General features: G+C 43.9%; 1 protein-coding gene across 6 annotated transcripts; it reads left to right on the forward strand.

Moving 5' to 3' along the window:
- Positions 1-11,905: 11,905 nt before the first annotated feature.
- On the forward strand, positions 11,906-24,473 carry Pld2 (phospholipase D2). Of its 6 annotated transcripts, none has more exons than XM_047546714.1 (25): positions 11,906-12,170; positions 12,856-12,965; positions 13,057-13,187; positions 13,296-13,438; positions 13,821-13,926; positions 14,026-14,091; positions 14,241-14,299; positions 14,434-14,526; positions 14,622-14,774; positions 15,488-15,637; positions 18,417-18,500; positions 18,630-18,708; positions 19,430-19,540; positions 19,700-19,870; positions 20,198-20,324; positions 20,460-20,629; positions 20,721-20,834; positions 20,974-21,078; positions 21,283-21,371; positions 21,483-21,596; positions 21,748-21,797; positions 22,485-22,619; positions 22,813-22,966; positions 23,329-23,443; positions 23,716-24,473. In XM_047546714.1, the coding sequence occupies exons 2-25, from the start codon at positions 12,857-12,859 to the stop codon at positions 23,938-23,940; spliced, it is 2,853 nt and encodes a 950-aa protein (XP_047402670.1). In that variant the 5' UTR covers positions 11,906-12,170; position 12,856; the 3' UTR covers positions 23,941-24,473. The 6 variants fall into 6 exon arrangements, with proteins under 6 accessions (XP_047402670.1, XP_047402669.1, XP_047402671.1 ...); XM_047546713.1 differs by lacking the exon at positions 11,906-12,170 and adding an exon at positions 12,192-12,315; XM_047546715.1 differs by lacking the exon at positions 11,906-12,170 and adding an exon at positions 12,192-12,315 and having other exon boundaries at positions 20,511-20,629.
- The last annotated feature ends 1,079 nt before the right edge of the window (positions 24,474-25,552 follow it).

The following is a 25,552-nucleotide window of genomic DNA, read 5'->3' on the forward strand; positions in this document are numbered from 1 at the left end:
GATTATAATTGTGGCTCAGTGGTAGAATGCTTGCCTGGCATGTGTGAGGCACAATTCTTAGCACCAAATATAAATAAATAAAAAATAAAGGTCCATTGACAACTAAAAAAAAAAAAAGGAGTAGAGGGTATAGCTCAGTGGTAGAGCTCTTGCCTAGCATGTACAATCCCTGGCACTGCAAAAAAGAAAAAAAAGGAAATTCCCATTACATGTCAGTCTCTTCCCATACCCTGCCACAGGTAGCTACTAACCAGATTTCTATTGATTGGTTTTGCCTGTTCCCACTCCTCCCCACTCTGGTAATCAGATTGAACCCAAGTACACTCTACCACTGAGCTACATCCCATCCCCAGCCCTTTCTATTTTTTATTTTGATCTACATCTCCCAGTCCTTTTTATTTCTTATTCTATCTTTTGCTACTGGGGATTGAATCCAGGGATACTTTAACACTGAGCTAAGTCCCTAGCCCTTTTAATGTTTTATTTTGAGATAGGATCTCACTAGGTTGCTTAGGGTCTCACTAAATTTCTCAGACTGACCTTGAACTTGCAATCCTCCTGCCTCATCCTCCTTCATTGCTGGTTTAACAGGCAGTGCCACCACAACTGGCTCCCAGCCCTTTTTATTTTGAACTACTTCCCCAGGCCTTCATAATTTTTATGTTGAGACAGTGTTTTCCTAAATTGCCCCAGCTAGCCAACAGTGGTGGTACACACAGGTAATCCCAGCAGTTCGGGTTGCTAAGGTAGAAGAATTGCAGCTTTGAAACCAGTCTCAGAAACTTAGCGAGGCTCTAAGCAATTTAATGAGAACTTGTCTCAAAAAAAAAAAAAAAAAAAAAAAAAAGGGCTGGGTAAAAAATGGCATGGTATTGGCACCAAAATAGACAGGTAGACCAATGGTACAGGATAGAAGAAACGGAGACGTACCCACATAAGTACAGGTATCTCATACTAGACAAAGGTGCCCAAAATTTACAATAGAGAAAAGATAACCTCTTCAACAAATGGTACTGGAAAAACTGGAAATCCATATGCAGTAAAATGAAATGAAACCCCTATCTCTCACCCTGTACAAAACTCAACTCAAAATGGATCAAGGATCTAGGAATTAGACCTGAGACCCTTCACCAAATAGAAGAAAAAGTAGGCCCGAATCTCCATCACGTTGGCTTAGAACCAGGCTTCCTTAACAAGACCCCCATAGCGCAAGAAATAAAAGTAAGAATAAGTGGGATAGACTCAAACTAAAAAGTTTTTTCTCAGTACAGGAAACTATAATGTGAAAAGAGAGCCTACAGAGTGGGAGAAAATCTTGTCCACACACACTTCAGACAGAGCACTCATCTCCAAAGTTTATAAAGAACTTAAAAAACTTTACACCAACCAAGAGCGAATACACTTTCTTCTCAGCAGCACATGGATCCTTCTCTAAAATAGACCATATATTATGCCACAGAGTTAATGTTAGCAAATACAAGAAGATAGAAACACTACCTTGTATTCTATCAGATCATAATGGATTGAAGTTAGAAATAAATGAAAGAGTAAAAAACAGAAACTACTCCAACACCTGGAGATTAAACAATATGCTATTATATGATGAATGGATAACAGAAGATATTAGGAAGGAAATTAAAAAATTCTTAGAGGTAAATGAGAACAAAGAAACATCATATCAAAATCTCTGGGACACTATGAAAGTAGTACTTAGAGGAAAATTTATTTCATGGAGCGCATTTAATAAAAGAAGTAAAACCCAACAAATAAACGACCTAACACTACAGCTCAAAGCCCTAGAAAAAGAAGAACAGACCAACACCAAAAGTAGTAGAAGACAGGAAATAGTTAAACTCAGAGCTGAAATCAACAAAATTGAAACAAAAGAAACAATACAAAAAATTGACAAAATAAATAGTTGGTTCTTCGAAAAAATAAACAAAATTGATAAACCTTTAGCCACACTAACAAAGAGAAGACGAGAGAAAACCCAAATCACCAAAATTCGGAATGAACAAGGAAATATCACAACAGACACGATTGAAATACAAAACATAATTAGAAGCTATTTTGAAAATCTATACTCCAACAAAATAGAAAATTTCGAAGATATCAACAAGTTTCTAGAGACATATGAATTGCCTAAACTAAACGAGGAGGACATACACAATTTAAATAGACCAATTTCAAGTAATGAAATAGAATAAGTCATCAAAAGCCTACCAACAAAGAAAAGTCCAGGACCAGATGGGTTTTCAGCCGAGTTCTAAAAACCTTTAAAGAAGAGCTCATTCCAATACTTCTCAAAGTATTCCATAAAATAGAAGAGGAGGGAACCCTCCCAAACTCATTCTATGAAGCCAATATCACCCTGATACCTAAACCAGACAGAGACACATCGAGGAAAGAAAATTTCAGACCACTATCCTTAATGAACATCGACGCAAAAATTCTCAACAAAATTTTAGCAAATCGCATACAAAAACATATTAAAAAGATAGTGCACCATGAACAAGTGGGTTTCATCCCAGGGATGCAAGGTTGGTTCAACATCAGGAAATCAATAAATGTCATTCACCATATCAATAGACTTAAAGTCAAGAATCACATGATTATTTCGATAGATGCAGAAAAAGCATTTGATAAAATACAGCATCCCTTCATGCTCAAAACACTAGAAAAAATAGGGATAGTGGGAACATTCCTTAACATTGTAAAGGCCATCTACGCTAAGCCCATGGCTAATATTATTCTAAATGGTGAAAAACTGAAAGCATTCCCTCTAAAAACTGGAACAAGGCAGTAATGCCCTCTTTCACCACTTCTATTCAATATCGTCCTTGAAACTCTAGCCAGAGCAATTAGACAGACCAAAGAAATTAAAGGGATACGAATAGGAAAAGAAGAACTCAAACTATCCCTATTTGCTGATGATATGATTGTATACTTAGAGGAACCAGGAAATTTCACCAGAAAACTGTTAGATCTCATAAGTGAATTCAGTAAAGTAGCGGGATATAAGATCAATGCACATAAATCTAAGGCATTTCTATACATAAGCGATGAATCTTCAGAAAGAGAAATTAGGAAAACTACCCCATTCACAATAGCATCGAAAAAAATAAAGTACTTGGGAATCAATCTCACAAAAGAGGTGAAAGACCTCTACAATGACAACTACAGAACACTAAAGAAAGAAATTAAAGAAAACCTCAGAAGATGGAAAGATCTCCCATGTTCTTGGATAGGAAGAATTAATATTGTCAAAATGGCCATACTACCAAAAGTGCTATACAGATTTAATGCAATTCCAATTAAAATCCCAATGATGTACCTTACAGAAATAGAGCAAGCAATTATGAAATTCATCTGGAAGAATAAAAAACCCAGAATAGCTAAAGCAATCCTTGGCAGAAAGAGTGAAGCAGGGGGTATCGCAATACCAGATCTTCAACTCTACTACAAAGCAATAGTAACAAAAACGGCATGGTATTGGTACCAAAATAGAACGGTGAATCAATGGTACAGAATAGAGGACACGGACACAAACCCAAATAAACACAATTTTCTCATACTAGACAAAGGGGCCAAAAATATGCAATGGAGAAAAGATAGCCTCTTCAACAAATGGTGCTGGGAGAATTGGAAATCCATATGCAACAGAATGAAACTAAACCCATATCTCTCACCATGCATGAAACTAAACTCAAAATGGATTAAGGATCTTGGAATCAGACTAGAGACTTTGCATCTTATAGAAGAAAAAGTAGGTCCAGAGCTTCAACATGTCGGCTTAGGACCAGACTTCCTCAACAGGACTCCAATAGCACAAGAAATAAAAGCAAGAATTAATAACTGGGATAGATTCAAACTAAAAAGCTTTCTCTCAGCAAAGGAAGCTATCAGCAATGCAAAGAAAGAGCCTACAGAGTGGGAGAAAATCTTTGCCAATCATACTTCAGATAGAGCACTAATCTCCTGAATCTATAAAGAACACAAAAAACTCTACACCAAGAATGCAAGTAATCCAATCAACAAATGGGCTAAGGAAATGAATAGACACTTCACAGAAGAAGATCTACAAGCAATCAACAAACATATGGAAAAATGTTCAACATCTCTAGTAATAAGAGAAATGCAAATCAAAACCACCCTAAGATTCCATCTCACCCCAATTAGAATGGCGATTATCAAGAATACAAGCAACAACAGGTGTTGGCGAGGATGTGGGAGAAAGGTACACTCATACATTGCTGGTGGGGCTGCAAATTAGTGCAGCCACTCTGGAAAGCAGTATGGAGACTCCTTAGAAAACTTGGAATGGAACCACCATTTGACCCAGCTATCCCACTCCTTGGCCTATACCCAAAGGATTTAAAATCAGCATATTACAGAGATACAGCCACATCAATGTTCATAGCTGCTCAGTTCACAATAGCCAGATTGTGGAACCAACCTAGATGTCCTTCAATTGATGAATGGATAAAGAAACTATGGTATATATATATACAATGGAATATTACTCAGCCATAAAGAATGATAAAATTATGGCATTTGCAGGCAAATGGATGAAATTGGAGAATATCATGCTAAGTGAGATAAGCCAATCTCAAAAAACCAAAGGAAGAATGATATCGCTAATAAGTGGATGAGGACACATAATGGGGGGTGGGAAGAGTTAGTGTTAGCGTTAGAGTTAGGGTTAGGGAGGCGGGCAAGAATGGAGGAAGGAAGGACTGTATAGAGGGAAAAGAGGGGTGGGAGGGGTGGAGGGAAGGGAAACAAATAACAGAATGAATCAAACATTACCCTATGTAAATTTATGATTACACAAATGGTATGCCTTTACGCCATGTACAAATAGAGAAACGACATGTATCCCATTTGTGTACAATAATAAAAAAAATAAAGAAAAAAATAAATAAATAAAAAAAAAACATATTAAAAAGATAGTGCACCATGAACAAGTGGGTTTCATCCCAGGGATGCAAGGTTGGTTCAACATCAGGAAATCAATAAATGTAATTCACCATATCAATAGACTTAAAGTCAAGAATCACATGATTATTTCGATAGATGCAGAAAAGGCATTTGATAAAATACAGCATCCCTTCATGCTCAAAACACTAGAAAAAATAGGGATAGTGGAAACATTCCTTAACATTGTAAAGGCCATCTACGCTAAGCCCATGGCTAATATCATTCTAAATGGTGAAAAACTGAAAGCATTCCCCCTAAAAACTGGAACAAGGCAGTAATGCCCTCTTTCACCACTTCTTTTCAATATCGTCCTTGAAACTCTAGCCAGAGCAATTAGACAGACCAAAGAAATTAAAGGGATACGAATAGGAAAAGAAGAACTCAAACTATCCCTATTTGCTGATGATATGATTATATACTTAGAGGAACCAGGAAATTCCACCAGAAAACTGTTAGATCTCATAAGTGAATTCAGTAAAGTAGCGGGATATAAGATCAATGCACATAAATCTAAGGCATTTTTATACATAAGTGATGAATCTTCAGAAAGAGAAATTAGGAAAACTACCCCATTCACAATAGCATCGAAAAAAATAAAATACTTGGGAACCAATCTCACAAAAGAGGTGAAAGACCTCTACAGTGAGAACTACAGAACACTAAAGAAAGAAATTAAAGAAAACCTCAGAAGATGGAAAGATCTCCCATGTTCTTGGATAGGAAGAATTAATATTGTCAAAATGGCCATACTACCAAAAGTGCTATACAGATTCAATGCAATTCCAATTAAAATCCCAATGATGTACCTTACAGAAATAGAGCAAGCAATTATGAAATTCATCTGGAAGAATAAAAAACCCAGAATAGCTCAAGCAATCCTCAGTAGAAAGAGTGAAGCAGGGGGTATCGCAATACCAGATCTTCAATTCTACTACAAAGCAATAGTAACAAAAACGGCATGGTATTGGTACCAAAATAGAAAGGTGGATCAATGGTACAGAATAGAGGACACGGACACAAACCCAAATAAATACAATTTTCTCATACTAGACAAAGGGGCCAAAAATATGCAATGGAGAAAAGATAGCCTCTTCAACAAATGGTGCTGGGAGAATTGGAAATCCATATGCAACAGAATGAAACTAAACCCATATCTCTCACCATGCATGAAACTAAACTCAAAATGGATTAAGGACCTCGGAATCAGACCAGAGACCTTGCATCTTATAGAAGAAAAAGTAGGTCCAGAGCTTCAACATGTCGGCTTAGGACCAGACTTCCTCAACAGGACTCCAATAGCACAAGAAATAAAAGCAAGAATTAATAACTGGGATAGATTCAAACTAAAAAGCTTTCTCTCAGCAAAGGAAGCTATCAGCAATGCAAAGAAAGAGCCTACAGAGTGGGAGAAAATCTTTGCCAATCATACTTCAGATAGAGCACTAATCTCCAGAATCTATAAAGAACTCGAAAAACTCTACACCAAGAATGCAAGTAATCCAATCGACAAATGGGCTAAGGAAATGAATGGACACTTCACAGGAGAAGATCTACAGGCAATCAACAAACATATGGAAAAATGTTCAACATCTCTAGTAATAAGAGAAATGCAAATCAAAACCACCCTAAGATTCCATCTCACCCCAATTAGAATGGCAATTATCAAGAATACAAGCAACAACAGGTGTTGGCGAGGATGCGGGGAGAAAGGTACACTCATACATTGCTGGTGGGGCTGCAAATTAGTGCAGCCACTCTGGAAAGCAGTGTGGAGACTCCTTAGAAAGCTTGGAATGGAACCACCATTTGACCCAGCTATCCCACTCCTTGGCCTATACCCAAAGGACTTAAAATCAGCATATTACAGAGATACAGCCACATCAATGTTCATAGCTGCTCAGTTCACAATAGCCAGATTGTGGAACCAACCTAGATGTCCTTCGATTGATGAATGGATAAAGAAACTATGGTATATATATACAATGGAATATAACTCAGCCATAAAGAATGATAAAATTATGGCATTTGCAGGCAAATGGATGAAATTGGAGAATATCATGCTAAGTGAGATAAGCAAATCTCAAAAAACCAAAGGAAGAATGATCTCGCTGATAAGTGGATGATGACACATAATGGAGTGTGGGAGGCGTTAGTTTTAGGGTTAGAGTTAGGGTTAGGGAGGGGAGCAAGAATGGGGGAAGGAAGGACTGTATAGAGGGAAAAGAGGGGTTGGAGGGGTGGGGGGAAGGGAAAAAATAACAGAATGAATCAACCAACATTACCCTATGTAAATTTATGATTACACAAATGGTATGCCTTTACACCATGTACAGAGAAACAATATGTATCCCATTTGTTTACAATAAAATAAAAAAAACAAAAAAGTATCATGTACAACAGCATAAAACATGAAATAGTTACAAATTTTATAAAATATATAGAAATAAATTAATGAAAATTTAAAAAAAAAAAAACTTTACACCAAAATACAAAGAACCCAATCAATAAATGGGCTAAGGAAATGGGCAGACACTTCACAGAAGAAGATATACAGTCGATCAACAAATATATGAAAAAGTTCTCATCATCCCTAGTAATTAGAGAAATGCAAATTAAAATACCCTAAGATTTCATCTAACTCCAATTTAGAATGGCTATTATCAAGAACCCAAGCAATAATAAGTGTTGACGTGGATGTGGGGAACAAGGCACACTCATACATTGCTGGTCGAGTTGCAAATTGGTGTAACCACTCTGGAAAGCAATATGGAGATTCCCCAGAAAACTTGGAATGGAACCACCTTTGACCCAGTTATTTCACTCCTCGGCATATATCCAAAGGACTTAAAAATAAGTATACTACAGTGATGCAGCCATGTCAAATGTTCATACAAGCTTAATTCACAATAGCTAAGCTATGGAACCAACCTAGGTGCCCTTCAACAGATGAATGAATGAAGAAAATGTGGTACATATACACAATGGAATATTACTCAGCCATAAAGATGAATGAAATTATGGTATTTGCTGGTAAATGGATGCAACTGGAGACTATCATGTTAAGTGAAATAAGACAAAGACCTAATGTTCTCTCCGATATGTGAGGGGAGTGGAGGTTTCCTGAATTGGACAGGGGGGAAAATGGGGCAAAGGGAAGGGGGATGGGAAAGGGAAAGACAGTAGAACAAATTGGACATAACTTTCCTATATTCATATATGAATACATGACCAGTGAAACTCCACATCATGTACAACCACAAGAATGGAAAGTTATACCCATGTATGTATGATATGTAAAAATATATTCTACTCTCATGTATAACTAAAAAGAATAAAAAATGCTAAAAATTGCAAAAAATAATCAGGAAATATTGAGCAATCTACTAAAAAAAATGCTGGGGATGTGACTTAGTGGTTAAGCACCCCAGGGTTCAATCTCTGGTATCCCCCCAAAATAAAAAATAATTGAAAAATTAAAAAGTTGTCCAACCTGGCCTCAAACTTGCAATACTCCCGCCTCAGCCACCAAGTCACTAGGATTACAGATGTTGCATCATCATGCCTGACTGGTTTTGCCTGATTTAGGACTTCATATAAAGGAAATTATCTGGTATTACTCTTTTGTATCTTGCTTATTTCAGCATAATGGTTTTGAAATTCATCCCTGTTATATGTATTAACAGTTTGTGCAGTTTACAGCTTCAGTGAAATATAACTCACATACCATAAAACTGACATACACAATTTTAACATACACTATTTCGGGCTGGGAATGTAGTTAGTTCAGTGGTAAGGCCACTTGCCTAGAATGTGCAAGTCTCTGGGTTCCATCCCCAGTACAGTAAAAAAACCAAATAAATAAAATATATCACTCAGTGGTTTCTACTATATTCGTAGAGTTGTGCAACCATTGCAAATAATTTTACATTTCCATCACTCCTTAAAGAAACCTTTGTACTCTTTAGGTCACTCCCCATTTGTCCTTCTCCCTACCTGTGCCAACCACTAATTTGTTTGTGTGGATTTGATTAATCTAAACATTTCATATAAATGGAATCTTACATATGGCTTTTTAGAAAATGTTTTATGTTATTGTATTTTTTTATACCTTTATTTTATTTTTATGTAGTGGTGAGGATCAAACCCAGAGCCTCACACATGCTATGTAAGCGCTCTACCACTGAGCTGCAACCTCAGACCCTACATGTGGCTTTTTGTGTCTGGTTCCTATCACAGCCTAATGTTTCCAAGGTTCATCCATGTTGATAATAGCATGTATCAGTACTTATCTTCTTTTTATGACAAGATAATTTTACTTTGTATATTCATCCATTCATGAATTGATGGACATTCAGTTTGTTTCCACTTTTTGGTTATTATGAGTAATGCTGCTGTGAACACTCATGCACAAGTTTTTCTGTGGGTATATTTTCATTTGTCTTGGGTATCTACCTAGGAGTACAATTATTGGGTTGTATGGTAACTCAACATTTAACAATTTGAACTATTTTCTCCCCTACCCCCAGTACTGGGAATGCCTCCCTTGAACTGTTTTCTAAAGTGGCTACACTATTTTACACTTCATTCATTTTATTGCTAAGTAATAGTCTGTTAAAATAGACCACAGGGTTAGGGGGTATACCTCTGAAGTAGAGTGTTTGCTTAGTATGTATGGGTTTAATCCCCAGCATCTATAAAGAGAATGAATAAACCATAAATCAAAACAAAAAAAATTTACACTATTCAAAAGGTACAATTATTAAGAAAATGAGCAGAGCACTGTGGAGCATGCCTGTAATCCCAGTAACGGAAGAGGCTGAGGCAGGAAAATGGCAAATTCAAGGTCAGCCTGGGCAATGTAGTAAGATCCTGTCTCAAAATTTAAAAAAATAAGAAAGGCTGGGGGTGTATGTAGATGGAAAAGTGCCCCTGGGTTTAATCCCTAGAACCCCAGGACTAAAAAAAAAAAAAAAAAAAAAAAAAGTCACTATATCCTGGGAGAAAATGTTTGCAATACATACTTCTGATAAGAGACTTGTATCCAAAACCAGCAAAAAATCCAGCAAGGCAACATGATTTTTAAAAATCAGCAAAAATCTTGAATAAGCACTTTACAAAATATGTACAAATAGCCAGTAAGCACATGAAACATGGTCAACATCATAATATTAAGAGATATGCAGGCTAGGCCCAGTGGCACATGCCCGTAATTCCAGCAGTTTGGGAGGCTGAGGCAAGGAGAATTCCAAATTCGAAGCTGTTAGTGAGGGCCTAAGCAACTTAGTGAGACCCTTCTCTAAATAAAATATTAAAATGGTTGGAGATGTGGTCCAATGGTTAAGTCCTTCTTGGTTTAACATCCCACCCCCACCAAAAAAAAAAAAAAAAAAAAAAAAAAGCAAACAAAATTGCAATGATGCATCTATTTTTAAATGACTAACACTTAAGATTGACAACATTTGGGCTGGGGAGATAGCTCAGCTGGTAGAGTGCTTGCCTCGCAAGCACAAGGCCCTGAGTTCAATCCCCAATACCACCAAAAAAAAAAAAAAAGATTGACAACATTAGGGCTAGGGTTATAGCTCAGTGGTAGAGTGCTCCCCTAGCATGGGTGAGGCACTGGGTTCCATTCTCAGCGCGTGTAAATAAAGGTCCATCAACAACAACAACAAAAGACTAAAATAAAAAGACTGACAATATTAAATGTTGTCTATACTGTGGAATAACTAGAATGACCATACATTGGTACTGAAAATGTAATTTGGAACAGCATTTTGGTTTTTGTTTTTATTTTGGTATTGGGAATTGAACCCAGGGGTACTTAACCACTGAGCCATATCCCCAGCCCTTTTTTGTTTTTTTATTTTGAGGCAGGTTCTCACTAACTTGCTTAGGGTCCCCCCTAAATTGTGAGGCCAGCCTTGGGTGTGCCATCCTCCTGCCTTAGCCTCTGGAGTCCCTGGTATTAAAGGCAAGCCCCATAAAGCCCAGCTGGAATAGCCATTTTAGAAGGAGGCTTGAGAGGGGCTGTGATTGTGGCTAAATGGTAGAACACTTACTTAGCATGTGTGATGTACTGGGTTCAATCCTCAGCATCACATAAAAATAAACAAATAAAGGTATTGTGTCCCTTTACAACTAAAAAACTTAAAAAAAAAAAAAAAAAAAAAAAAAAAAAGAGGAGGCTTGACAATGTTTTTTGTTTTTGTTTTTTTCCTTCAGTACTGGGGGTTAAACCCAGGGCCTGGTGCATGCTAGGCAAGGCGGTTTCTTTTAAACTAAACATACTTTTATGACCCAGCAACTCCACACTTAGTAATTACCTAAAAGAAATTAAAACATATATGCACATAAGGACTTACATGGAAATATTCATAGAGGCTTTATTCGAAGATGAAAACTAGAAACGACCCAACTGTCTATCAAAATAAGAAATTTTTTTTTTTTTTTTTCTGTGCTGGGGTTGAACCCAGGGCCTTGTGCTGGCGAGGCAAGCATTCTACGAACTCAGCTTTATCCCCAGCCCAAAATAAGAAACTTTCTTAAAAAGAAAAGAAAAGAAATATCTTGTCTTTTAGAATCTGTAAAAAATATCCTGTTTTCCCCTAGACTGTAAATTCCAGCCGAACAGGTTCTAAGACTGTCTTGTTTACCACTGTACCCTCAGTGTCTGGCAGAGCTTGTTCGCAATAAATGTCTTGTGAATGAATCAAAGAATGCACAGTAATGATTTTGCAGTCACCATACTTAGTTTTTTTTTTTTTTTTTTTTTTTTTTTTTTTTTAATCCCCGCATTCCTCCACCTGCAAACATTTTCTGGGCCAGGCCCGAGGTGGTTCGGAGCCGCTCAGTAAGGGGACATAAGCGGTTCCCGCCGTGGAGGCGCGTCTCGCCAGGGTCCCAAGCGGATCTCGGGCTGGCCTGACCTGGGGCCGAAGCCGGGGCAGAGGAATGTGCGCAGCGTTGAACGCTCTCTGGGTGGCCCTATAACATGGTCTAACAGACGGCGCAGGACGGATGTACAGACCCGCCGACGGTGCCTGCGGGGCACACGAAATGAGTGGCTCGGCCGCTCAACGCTGATGGCGCCCCCGGGTAGTGGGCGGCCCTGGGGCCACCGCGGCGCACAGGACAGCGGGGCGGACCGAGGACGGCGGGGGCGGGACAGAAAAGACGCGAATCCCGCGGAGGTGAGGCTGGGGGGCTGTCCCGCCCCCAGGGGCAGGCCCTGAGTCCCGGCCCCGCCCCGGCCCTCTGGGGTGTGGGCTCTGGCTCCAGCTCATCTCTGCTCCCTGTGCTAGCGAACCCGCGCGGGCGCCGGCTCCCGCAGCCAGGGTGAGGGGGCCGGGGAAGGGGCGCCGCAGAGGTCCCGGGCCCCGGAAATCGGGTGGGGACGGGAACGGGCTGGGGTTGCTGGGCTTTCTGACTCAGCCACACGCCCAGATTTCGGCTTTTCCCTCCCGGGCCGGGAGCGCGTAACTTCCTCATTCCCGTCTGGACCCTCGCTCCCTTCTGGTCTGGCTTGGCTTGAGTTCCCGCGGACCCGGGAACTTCAATTCATCACCCGGGACTCCTTCCCCAGGTTTCCGCGCTGCCCCAGTTCATGGCCATCCGGGCCTGGCTGGGTGTTCCCCGGGGCCCTGGATGAGGGACAAGGGGCGGGGCTGAAGGTTTCTGGATGAAAGACTGAGCGAGGAGGGGATGGAGGTTACACTGGGGTTGGTGGGGCGTGTCAGATCAATGGGTCTGTAATCAGAGAAAGATTGGGAGTCAGCCAGAGCAAGATGAGTGGAAAAGATGAAGACCATTGAGTTTAGGATGGGGGCCAGATTCTGAAGGTCACAGCACTTCCCTGAGGCCTCCCCATATTCCTAGGATGACCGCGACCTGGGAGAGCCCCTTCCCTTCTGGGGACGACCTGGACTCCAGCCAGTTACATATGGAGCCGGATGAGGTGGATACTCTGAGGGAGGGAGAGGACCCAGGTACTGGGAGTATAAGCCTGAGGGTTGGGAAGTCAGGGGGCTGGGGCCTCCTGAATTCTTATCCCTTGGGCTTTTTTTTTTTCCCCCCCAGCTGACCGAATGCATCCCTTTCTGGCCATCTACAACCTTCAACCTCTGAAAGTACACCCTTTGGTGTTCGCCCCTGGGGTTCCTGTCACAGCCCAGGTGGTGGGCACTGAAAGATACACCAGTGGATCCAAGGTGGCTGGGCCGGCACCTGGGAGGGGCTGGAGGGAGGTCTGTCCAGAGTGGGGGAGTCAGCGCTGAGACCCAATCAGGGGACATGGATTCAGTTCCTTACACCCACAGATAGGAACCTGTACTCTGTATTCTGTGCGCTTGACTCATGGTGACTTTACATGGACAACCAAGAAGAAGTTCCGTCATTTCCAAGAGCTTCATCGGGACCTCCTGAGACACAAAGTCTTGATGAGTCTGCTCCCTCTTGCTCGGTGAGCAGGACTGCATTGCTTCCTGCGAAGTGAAGGTGTCCCTTTCCTGTGGCAGATATCACTTTTCTGTCTGTTTCTCCCCCAGTTATAATCTTTCTTCTTCTTCTCAACTCTGGCTGCTGGGCCCCCTCCCCTGACCCTGGTTACCAGGAAACTTCTTGCTCAGCTCTCCCTCTCCAGGTTCTATGCCAATATCTCAGCTGGGCTGAATGCCCAAAATACCCTTGGCAGCTTCCCACTTCCCTTGTCTCCATTCCCAGGGTAGGGAGCCTTTCTTCTGCCAGCATCTAGGCCTTCTCCCCTCCTCCAAGACTCCTCCTTTAGTGTTTCAGGCACCCGGACTTGCAACTCTTACCTGAGCCTCACCCCATCCCTTTCACAGCTTTGCTGTTGCCTATTCTCCAGCCCGAGAGGCAGCCAACAGAGAGATGCCCTCTCTACCCCGAGGAGGTCCTGAGGGCTCCACCAGACATGCAGCCAGCAAACAGGTGCGACCAGACACCAGGTCCTCTGGGAAGGTGTGCAGTCTACAAAGGTCTCTTGTCCCATCTCTCTCTTTTTCTCTCTCTCTTCCATCCTTACTTCAGAAGTATCTGGAGAATTACCTCAATCGCCTCCTGACCATGTCTTTCTATCGCAACTACCATGCCATGGTAAGGTCCAAAGATTGGATGCCTGGGTCCTTTGAGGTAGAGCAGGATAATTAGACCCCCAGGGGGCAGAGAGGGTCTAACTCAGAATCACTAGAGTTTGAGGGGCTGAACATCAGACCTTCCTGCCAAACTCTTGTTTTCCTCTGCAGACAGAGTTCCTGGAAGTCAGTCAGCTCTCCTTTATCCCAGACCTGGGCTCCAAAGGACTGTGAGTGTGTGAATCCCTCACCTAGCTATCTGCACACATCCCCATCTCTCCCTGCCTGAGAACAGGCATTGCAGAGTAGGCTATGGTCTAAGAGTCCCCATCCAGCATCTCTTTCTTTCCTGATGTCCCTGCAGGGAAGGGATAATCCGGAAGCGCTCAGGTGGCCACCATGTTCCTGGCTTCACCTGCTGTGGCCGAGACCAAGTTTGTTACCGTTGGTCCAAGAGGTGAGGGCTAGGACTAAGCAGCTAGACAAGTGGGTAGGGGTGAGGAGGGAGATTGGGAGGGCAGGGAAGAAAGCACAGAGCCCTTCCTGCTCCAGGTGGCTAGTGGTGAAGGACTCCTTCCTGCTGTACATGCGCCTGGAGACTGGTGCCATCTCATTTGTTCAGCTCTTCGATCCTGGCTTTGAGGTGCAGGTGGGGAAAAGGAGAACAGAGGCACGGTATGGGGTGCGGATCGACACCTCTCACAGGTAAGGCCTCCCTAGTGTTAGAGTCAACTGGTGAGTGGAGAGCAGCCCATGGCCCTAAAATGAGTTAAGTAGAAGACATCACAGGAAAGGAAGGCTTTTCCACCCCCCACCCCTCTGGATCCACTACAGTTTTAAAGCAGGGAATGAGTTCAGTCAGATGCTTGGTATGCTTTTAAAGTCAGGACCAAAAGAAATGGAGGTTAGTACACATCTGGAGGAAGGTCTCCAATATCAAAGAAAGGAACTCCATTTATTCATTTATTCATTCAACAAACCTAATTGCCTGGTGTGATGCTAGTTGCCTAGGACACAACTGTGAGTAAGACAGATATATGCTCTGTGTCTATGGAGTCATGATTAAGGGCAAGGAAGGAAGTGGGGAAAAGTAATAACCAGGGCCAGGCACAGTGGTGCAGGTCTGTAATCACAGTGACTCAGGAGGCTGAAGCAGAAGGATCCCAAGTTTGAAACCAGCCTTAGCAACTTAGTGAGGCTGTACCTCTAAATAAAATATAAAAAAGGTCTGGGGATATGGCTCAGTGGTAAAGTGCCTCTTGGTTCAATCCCCAGTCACCACCCCCTCTGCAAAAAAAAAAAAAGAAAGAAAGAAAGAAAAGAAAAGAAAAGAGAAAGAACAAAAAGTAAAGTAATAGCCAAAGCTGGGAAGTTTCTGGGCAAGATCATAAGTGGTTCATCTCATTGTTCCTGTCCAGATCCTTGATTCTCAAGTGCAGCAGCTATCGGCAGGCACGGTGGTGGGGCCAGGAGATCACTGAACTGGCACAGGGCCCAGGCAAAGACTTCCTACAGCTGCACCGGCATGACAGCTATGCCCCACCCCGGCCTGGGACCTTGTCCCGGTGGTGAGACACTGAAGTCCCTCTGAGCTTGTGTGTGGCTTTCTTGACCTCCTTGGTCTTCTCTGAGTTCTTGACCCTCTCTTTTATCTGCTCTGACACCTTCTGATTTCAATGCCCACTTTGATTTCTCCAATCTCTCTGATCGCTTTAACCACACTGATTGTTGCCCCTGTGACCTTCCTGACCCCCCTCCTTCCTGACTGCTGACGTCTTAGGAACTTTTTAACCTCTCTGTTTTTTTCTTTTTTTCCTTTCTCTCTCCCTCCCTTTTTCTTTTCTTTCCTTCCTTCCTTCCTTCCTTCCTTCCTTCCTTCCTTCCTTCCTTCCTTCCTTCCTTCCTTCCTTTCGTCTTTTTCTTTTCATACTAGAGATTGAACCCAGGGGTACTTTGTCACTGAGCTATATCCCCAGCCCTATTAATTTTTTATTTTGAGACAGATCTTGCTAAGTTGCTTAGGGCCTCACTAAGTTGCTAAGACTGGCCTCAAACTTGAGATCCTCCTGCCTCAGCCTTCTGAGTTGCTGTACCCTACACCCAGCTGAACCCTTCCCATTTATGATCTCCTCAAATCTCTTTTTGATTTATTCCTTCACTTAATAAGAATTTTCTAAGTACCTACTATGTGCCCAGGCCAGTGCTGGCAATATGATACAGGCTTCTTTGGTTTAGGAAAGTAGGTGATCTAATTATAAAACAATGTAACTTGCCATAATCATGACAGATACAGTGTAAGGAGCACAGAGGGGGAGCATCTGCACCAGCAATGGAATGTCTGAACTGGCTTCCAGAAGACATTCTTTATCTTTAACAAGATAAAGAAAATGGAGAAGGGCAGTCCAGGCAGAGAACATAGAAATAGCTTGACATGTTTGGAAACCGTGAAGACCAATTATTTTTTAAAAATTATTTATTTATTCTTTTTAGTTGTAGATGGACTCAATACCTTTATTTCATTTTTTAATTTTTATGTGGTGCTGAGGTTCGAACCCAGGGCCTCACATGTGCTAGGCAAGCGCCCTACCACTGAGCCACAACTCTAGCCCCAAAGACTGATTATTACTGCAGAGAGGAACAGTCAAAAAAGAGCCTGGAAGTCAGCAGCACCTGATCTTACAGGGTCAATGTACTAAGCCAAGAGGTTGGACTTTATCACAGGCAGAGGGAGTGGTAGAAAGAATTTTATTTTTCTTAAACACAAGAACTAACAATAGCTACTACTACATAGCATTTACTTTGTGCCAGAAGCTAATTATTTTATATGCATTAACCTTTTGGATCTTCACAACTCTGTGAAGTAGGTACAGTTGTCTCCTTTTTACAGATGAGAAAACTGGGACAAGGAGATTTAATCTACCCAAGGTCACACACATTATGAACACTTGAACTGGGACTCAAATGCAGGAAGTCTGGGTCAAGACTCTACTCTTTACTACCATCCTAGACTGTTAGTTTTTAAAAGTCAAGGACTAGCTGGGTGCAGTGGTGCATGCCTGTAATCCCAGCTGCTCGGGAGGCTGAGGCAGGAGGATCGTGAATTCACACCAGCCTCAGCAACTTAGTGAGGCCCTAAGCAACTCAGTGAGACCCTGTTTCTAAATAAAATACAGAAAAGGACTGGAGATGTGGCTCAGTGATTAAGTACCCTAGTTCAATCCCCCTGTACCAAAAAGAAAAAAAAAAAAAAAAAAAGTCAAGGGCTCAGTGGTAGAGTACATTCCTTGCACACACAAGACCCTGGGGTTTGATCTCCAACACTACAAAAAACAAAAAAGTCAAAATTCAGTAACACAATAAGTAAAAGAAAAAATTTAAATCTCACTCATTACACAACACTCTATTCCCCCTTACTCCTCCCTTATACCCTGTCCCAGCAATCCCATTTCTCTTCCCAGAAATAACCCTGACAATAGTGGATATTTATCCTCCTAGATCTTTTTCTGCATATTTTTATATGTGCATGCACACATGTTATTTTTAATTTTAACTTTATATATGCACCCTCTTCTTGCAACTCCACCTCTCCAACTTACTACATGTATTAGAGATTAAACATTTGGGTTATTTACCATTTTTTATTCTCATAGACAATACTTCCATAAATGCAAGTCTTTGCCTAAGCATTTTAGAATATGTATTCCTAGAGGGGGGAATGTGTAACTCTGTGGTAAAACATGTGGAAAACCCTGGGTTTTGATCCCCACCACAAACAAACAAACAAACAAAAGAAAAAGAACATGTATTACTAGAACTAAAATACTATATATATAAAATGGTATTGAAGAGTGTATGCATATGGGGCTGGGATGTAGCTCAGTGGTGGAATGCTTGCCTTGCATGTATGAAGCCCTGGATCTGATACCCAGTACTGCCCCCTGCAAAAAAATAATAATAAAATTAAAAAAGGTTTTTTCATTCATTTCAATTTCTTGTTTGCTAACCAAATCTTTCCCTATGATGAACCATTTTAATTTCTTCTGTTCTTTGCCCATTCTTCAGTGTCTTTCTCTTAATCAATTTGCTAGAGCTCTTTATGTGTATTGATCCTCCTAATCTCTAATCCATTTCTTTATTGTGTCTTTTATCATTTTTTTTTAAACATAGCACATACTGGCAAATCATACTGGTAAAGCCCACTTTGATATGTCTGATACCATCTCACCTTTCTGATCATTCCTGATCTTTGACTTTGCTGTCACCTCTGACCTATGGCTTCCAGTCTTCACTCTCCAGAGCTTTCTGGTTTCTGCTTCCCCTGATCTCCTTGGCTTGGCCTCCCCCCAGGTTCGTGAATGGGGCAGGTTATTTTGCTGCTGTAGCAGATGCCATCCTTCGAGCTCGAGAGGAGATTTTCATCACAGACTGGTGGTGAGTGGAGACAGACCCATGAGAGAAGGGGCAGGGTAGGACCTGTAGCAAGATCAATTTACAGGTGAAGGGAGGAGTGACTGGCTGACTGGAGCTTAGCTATATCTTAACTGCGGCCCCGAATTCTAGGTTGAGTCCTGAGATTTATCTGAAGCGTCCAGCCCATTCAGACGACTGGAGACTGGACATTATGCTCAAGAAGAAGGCGGTAAGGAGAGTGGTCAGACTGGAGAGGAGGCATGGTGGGATTGCCTGTGGGTGAATGTTGATTGGAAGGACTTCAACAAGGGAGAAGGTAGGGAGTTCGAGACTTCAGGGGAGGGAAATGTGCCCGTTCCGGCTCAGTGTCTGTCAGATATCACCTATTCCCAGTACTGGCAGATTTCCCTCCTGGTACCCATAGCACATTATTGTTACCTGGGGTGTATACGTGAATCTCTTACTGCGCTGATTAACAGCACTAGTTCCAGAACAAAGCACAACACCTGTCATATAAAGAGCCCTTTATGGGTATTGATGGGCTGGGAGAAAGGATACATGGATGATGGAAGGTGGGTGAGTAAGTGGATGGATAGATAATGGAAAAGGAGATGAATGGAAGAATATGAGTTGGAAAGGTGGAGGCAAACAGGGTGGGTGGGAATGTGAATGAATAATAGATGATAGATAAGATGATGAGTAAGTGGTTGGGAAGATGGAGGGATAGATAATGAAGGGGAGGTGGGTAGATGTGTGGAGAGATGAGTGGATGAGTAGATAACATTCGGTTTAATTTTGCTGCAAGCATTAAGGCAGGGTTACATGCAGAGTATCTAGGATCTTTGGGCAGGGTGGAGAACCATATAGGAATTCTGAACTTGAAGAAAGGAGGGTAGAAAGGGACCATTCTGGGAGAAGTACAAGTTTTTAATTTCCCCATTCACCACCAGGAGGAGGGTGTCCGTGTGTCTGTACTGCTTTTTAAGGAAGTGGAATTGGCCTTGGGCATCAACAGTGGCTACAGCAAGAGGACTCTGATGCTGTTGCACCCCAACATAAAGGTGACTGTGCCTTAGAGACACCTCCCACAGTAGAACTCTCCTCACCACATTTCCCCACCCCCACTCACCCCCTACCTGGAGGTCTCATCCTTCCATCTTTCCCTCTCTATCTTCTCTTATCTAAATCCACCCTCATGAATCCTTTCATACCTGCTTCAGGTGATGCGTCACCCAGACCAGGTGACATTGTGGGCCCATCATGAGAAGCTTCTGGTGGTAGACCAAGTGGTGGCCTTCTTGGGAGGGCTGGACCTTGCCTATGGCCGTTGGGATGACCTACACTACCGACTAACTGACCTTGGAGACTCCTCTGAACCAACCACCCAACAGGTAATTCTCCCAAGGCCTTCTTGAGTTCCCCCAAACTCAGATAGCCTAAGTCTACATGCCTTCCCAGCTCAACCCTCCTCCCTCCAGTCATTCTAAGCACTTCAACATTTCTAGAATCCCAAGAACCCACTTTGAAAATACTATAACCCAGACTCTTCTCCATTTTCACTAACTACAAGTGCAGCTAAAGGGTAGGACTGGAGGATCAAACTCTGTTTCATTCTTATTCTCTCTGTCTCTCTCAGCCTGTTTCCATGTTCCTGTTCTCTCTTTGGCTTGGCTCTGTATGGCCCCATGACCTCGCCTTGCCCCGTGTTGCCCCTGCAGCCTCCCACCCCGTGCCCAGACTCTGCAACCACCCCAGACCTCTCTCACAACCAATTCTTCTGGTTGGGCAAGGACTACAGCAATCTTATCACCAAGGATTGGGTGCAGCTGGACCGGCCTTTTGAAGGTGAGGTTCCCTTCCTGCAAGGCTTTTAAGAGCTGGGAGCAGGGGCAGATGTTGAGGCTGGAACTGAGAACTGGATGACATGGTTAAGAATAGTGCAGCCTTCCATTTGGCAGCCTCCTCCTCCTCCTGTCTCAGGTACCCCTAGAGACCAGCCTGACCTCTCCCTGACTCACCTGGGGCTCCCAGATTTCATTGATAGGGAGACCACACCAAGGATGCCATGGCGAGACATTGGAGTGGTCATCCATGGCTCAGCTGCCCGAGACCTCGCCCGGCACTTCATCCAGCGCTGGAACTTCACCAAGGTGCTCACTCCTCCAGGGCATCTGGAGGTAGAGAGGGTGAGGCAGGCTTAGCTTTCTACCTCCTGCTGACTCTGCCATTCCTCTACCTCAGACCACCAAGGCCAAGTACAAGATACCCATGTACCCCTACCTGCTGCCTAAATCCACCAGCACCGCACACCAGCTCCCCTTCACGCTCCCCGGGGGGCAGTGCACCACTGTGCAGGTGAGGCTCCTGACTTTAGCCAGTGCTTTCTTCCCCTTCTCCTCAGCCCAGTGCCCCACATGAGTTCCCTGTTGTGACAGCTCCCAAGATTCTACTTGTTCTGGAGTTAGAAAACACCTTATTTTCACTGTGCCACCAGGTCTTACGGTCTGTGGACCGCTGGTCAGCAGGAACTTTGGAGAACTCCATCCTCAATGCCTACCTGCACACCATTAGGGAGAGCCAGCACTTCCTGTACATTGAGGTCTGACTGGGGTGAGGTGGGGGAAAAGATGGAAGGGATGTCTCAGAGGAGAGACTGAGGGTACAGATGGGGCCATGGAAGGCTGGCATGGGTGAGCCTGGAGCAGATGGGGAAGTACAGGGCTTGGACCTGGGCTGGGGCCTGGGGAGTGAGGACAGGGACTGGGGTCAGGCTGCTGATGTCTCTCTTTGGTCCCTGCCCCAGAATCAGTTCTTCATTAGCTGCTCAGATGGGCGCACAGTTCTGAACAAGGTGGGCGATGAGATTGTGGACAGAATCCTGAAGGCCCACAAGTAAGGTGGACTGTCAGGAAGGTGGGGACAGTGGGCATGTTTAAGCCCAGCCCAAGGGGGTAGGGTTCACTTTAGGGTCTGTCACACCTCTGATTCTGCTCCTCTCCCCAGGCAGGGACAGTGTTTCCGAGTGTATGTGCTTTTGCCCTTGCTCCCTGGCTTCGAGGGTGACATCTCCACAGGTGGAGGTAACTCCATCCAGGCCATTCTGCACTTCACTTACAGGTGACACAGCAAGGCTCCATGTCTCATCTTGCCCATGCTCCTTCCTAACTCTGTCTTGACTCTTTCCTGCTACACCTTGGAGGTCCACCTCTCCTGAAACCTTCCTTCTCCCATCCAAACTCCACCTCCCTCACCTTTTCTTTTCTCTCAGGACCCTGTGCCGTGGGGAGTATTCAATCCTACATCGCCTCAAAGCAGCCAGTGAGTGCTGGGGCCTGGGGAATCCAAGCCCCCACTGAACCTCTGGGGAGAGGGAGCTGCAGGTCTGGGAGTGAGGGATGGAGGCTGTCATTCTATTTTTTTAATGGTACCGGGGAGAGTGAACCCAGGGGTGTTCTACCACTGAACTACTTCCGTAGCCCTTTTGTTTGTTTGTTTGTTTGTTTGTTTGTTTATTTATTTTGGAGTACCAGAGATTGAACTCAAGGGCACTGGACCACTGAGCCACATCCCCCGCCCTGTTTTGTATTTTTATTTAGAGACAGGGTCTCACTGAGTTGCTTAGCCCCTTGCTTTTGCTGAGACTGGTTTTGAACTCTCGGATCCTTCTGCCTCAGCCTCCTGAGCTGCTGGGATTACTGGCTTGCACCACTGTGCCCAGCCCTTTTTATTTTATTTTTGAGACAGGTTCTTGCTAAGTTGCCCGGGCTGGCCTTGAATTTACAATCCTTTTGTCTCAGCCCCTCCAGTTTCTGGGATTACAGGCCTCTGCTACTGCATAGGGCTTTCTTCTTCTGTGCCTCTGGAGCTACTTAGACCACAAGTGGCCTCTCACTGCCAGACTAGACTCTAGACAGGGCTTCTGAAGTGAGGAGAGAGGTGAGACAGGGCCCCATCTGCACACAGAGGGCATTTCTCACCTCATTCCCCATCCTCTCTTGTGTTCAGTGGGGACAGCATGGCGGGACTACATGTCCATCTGCGGACTCCGCACACACGGAGAACTGGGCGGGCACCCAGTTTCAGAACTCATCTATATCCATAGCAAGATGCTCATTGCAGATGACCGGACAGTCATCATTGGTCAGTGCTGGACCTGGGCCCCTAGCATCAATAGGAGGGTGGGGAGAGGTAGAGGGGTGACAAGGGATGACAGAGACTGCATCTGGGCTCAATGGAAGTTTTGCCCACGGGCCAGTGCTCTGATAAAGGTGATGAGGTATTTGGGATGCCCCTGGGTCTGAGGCAGACACAGTATGTCCTGCACCCACCACAGGTTCTGCGAACATCAATGACCGGAGTTTGCTGGGGAAGAGGGACAGTGAACTGGCGGTGCTGATTGAGGACACAGAGATGGAGCCATCCCTCATGGATGGGGCAGAATATCAGGCGGGCAGGTTTGCCTTGAGCTTGCGGAAGCACTGCTTCAGGTAGAGCTGGGTGGGGTGTTGCAAGAAAGAGGTAGGGGGAGAAAGGGGACTTGCTTTTTGAGTCAGATGTCAGAACTGCCTAGAGCTTGTGTTCTATTTCTCAGTAGGCAGACTGATTCAGTTTAGGCTATCAGCAAAGTTGGAACACAACACACACACACACACACAAAAAAAAAAAAATTTAAATATTAAAGTAGTCAGTCATCAGCAACAAATCAAAGCTCTGTTGGACTTGTTTACTTATTTTACAGTTTAATAGTACCATCTATTTTGAAGTACAGAGTAGGGATACTAATAACTTTTCTGATAGTCTAGTTTTCTAAAGATTTAATTTGGTCCCATTGGGATCTTTACTTTCATAGTGTGATTCTTGGGGCTAATGCCCGGCCAGACCTGGATCTTCGAGACCCTATCTGTGATGACTTCTTCCAGTTGTGGCAAGAGACAGCAGAGAACAATGCCAATATCTATGAGCAGGTGGGAGCCTGGTGGGGGTGGGTGTGTGCTGGCCTTGGGAAATTGGTGGATTATCCTGTTCAGGGTGGGTTGGAGAGAAACCCTACCATATAGTCATTCTCAGAAAGGGATGAGGATCTAGGGAGCATTTATTATTAGGGGACTCAGTGACCCCAGACAACAGAGGGGATACTGAGAAGTGGTTTGGGGAGTCAAGAGTCCGGGCCAGTTGGCTTAGACTCTTGTGCAAGTCTCCCCAAAGGTAATTGGTTTCCATGCCCTCCTGCCTCCAGATCTTCCGCTGTCTGCCATCTAATGCCACCCGTTCCCTGCGGACTCTCCGAGAGTATGTGACCGTGGAACCCCTTGCCACAGTCAGCCCTTCCTTGGCCAGGTCTGAGCTCAACCTGGTCCAGGGCCACCTGGTTCACTTCCCTCTTAAGTTCCTGGAAGATGAATCTTTGCTGCCACCGCTGGGGAGCAAGGAGGGCATGATACCCCTAGAAGTATGGACATAGCTGAGGCTTCAGACAAGGAGAGCCCTCTAGCTATGGGACTCTACCATGTTTGGCTCCCTGTCCCTGAGGACTGAGGATGGTGCCCTTTGAGATCCAAGGAAGCAGGCATCCCTGACTGGGACTAGAGAAATTACAGAGAACCTTTACCTGAAAAGTATTCAAAGAGGCACTCCCAAGCCTGGTCTGGGGAGGCAGAAGAGGGTCCCTGTGAGTTTCATCCTCCCTGCCTCCGAGTTGAAACCACTGCTCTAGAGGAGAAGCATAACTACTGCCAGGATGCCTGGAGTCAAGCTTCTAATTCTAGGAGGAAGGGACTCTACCCTGGGCATTCCCCATCTCCCCTCCTCTGCCCTTGGACCCCCTCCCTACCCAAGGACCTCTCCCAGCCCACTGCTGCAAGATGGAGGGAAGAATAAAGCCACTTCTGGCTGCAGCCCCCGCTGGGGGCAGGGAGAAGGCACACTAACTCCCTGTACCAGCCTACTGACAGACACTAACTTTGTACCAGTTCAATAAGCATTTCATAAATAAAAGTGTAGAAAAAGCACATGTCTCTTCATTGGAGGAGCTGCGTACACATCTCAGGTGCCCCCTTCCTGCCCATAAAGGGCACCAGTCTCCTACATCTTTCCACTCACTCCTTTCTTCTTCCTGTCTGCTTTTTATCTGTAACTTTAGAGTATAGTCACCTAGCTGCTGAGAGGAGAAGGTGGTCACAGACTGCTGCTTGGGTAGAAAGAAGGGCAGAGCAAAACCAGGACACACAGAGAACCCTGGAGCTTATGCTATAGCTGCCAATTTTGGTGCCGAGAAGGGCCTGGCAGACTGCCTCTTATTCAAGTGGCAGCACCGGGAAGAGCTTTAGTGAAACCCCTTTGGAATGGTTAGGGTATATGCTTGAGTCTGGAGGTAGAGCTCAGAGGTAGAGCTCACACTGAGCATGCATAAGGCCCTGGGTTCGAAGCCCAACACACACACACACATACATGGTATTGGCTTGGCCAGGTACAGTGGCTCACACCTGTAGTCCCAGTAACTCAGGAAGCTGAAGCATGAGGATTGCAAGCTTGAGGATGATTCAGCAAGACCCTGTCTCAAAATAAAAAAGAAAAAGGGTTTGGACTGTAGCTCTGGTGGAGTGCTCTTGGGTTTAATCCCCAGTACCAAATGGGGGGGCTGGTGCACAGTGTAAGCTTGTGGTCAGGGAAAACTGGATTTATCACTTAGAAGTTAGATGGTCTTGTCAAGGCATATTACCTTTCTGGGCCTCAGTGATCTGGACAGGAAAATGGGAATAATACTTATAGGGCCAGCTTGCTGTAAAGATTCAATCACTGACTTAAATATTGACTGAGCTCCTGCTATCTGCCAGGCACTGTTTTACACTCACAGAAGTAAGTACAGCAAAGTCCCCATCCTCAAGATTTAAGTTGCAGAGCTTCATTGACCAATATAATAGCCACTAGCTATATGTGGTATTTCAATTTAAATGAATTAAGGGCTGAGGTTGTAGCTCAGTGGTAGAGCACTTGCCTCACATGTATGAGGTACGGGGTTCAATATTCAGCACCACATAAAAATAAGTAAAGTCCATTGACAACTAAAAAATATT

Source organism: Sciurus carolinensis, chromosome 3, assembly GCF_902686445.1.
Source record: "Sciurus carolinensis chromosome 3, mSciCar1.2, whole genome shotgun sequence".
In the NCBI taxonomy this organism is placed as follows: Eukaryota; Metazoa; Chordata; class Mammalia; order Rodentia; family Sciuridae; genus Sciurus; species Sciurus carolinensis.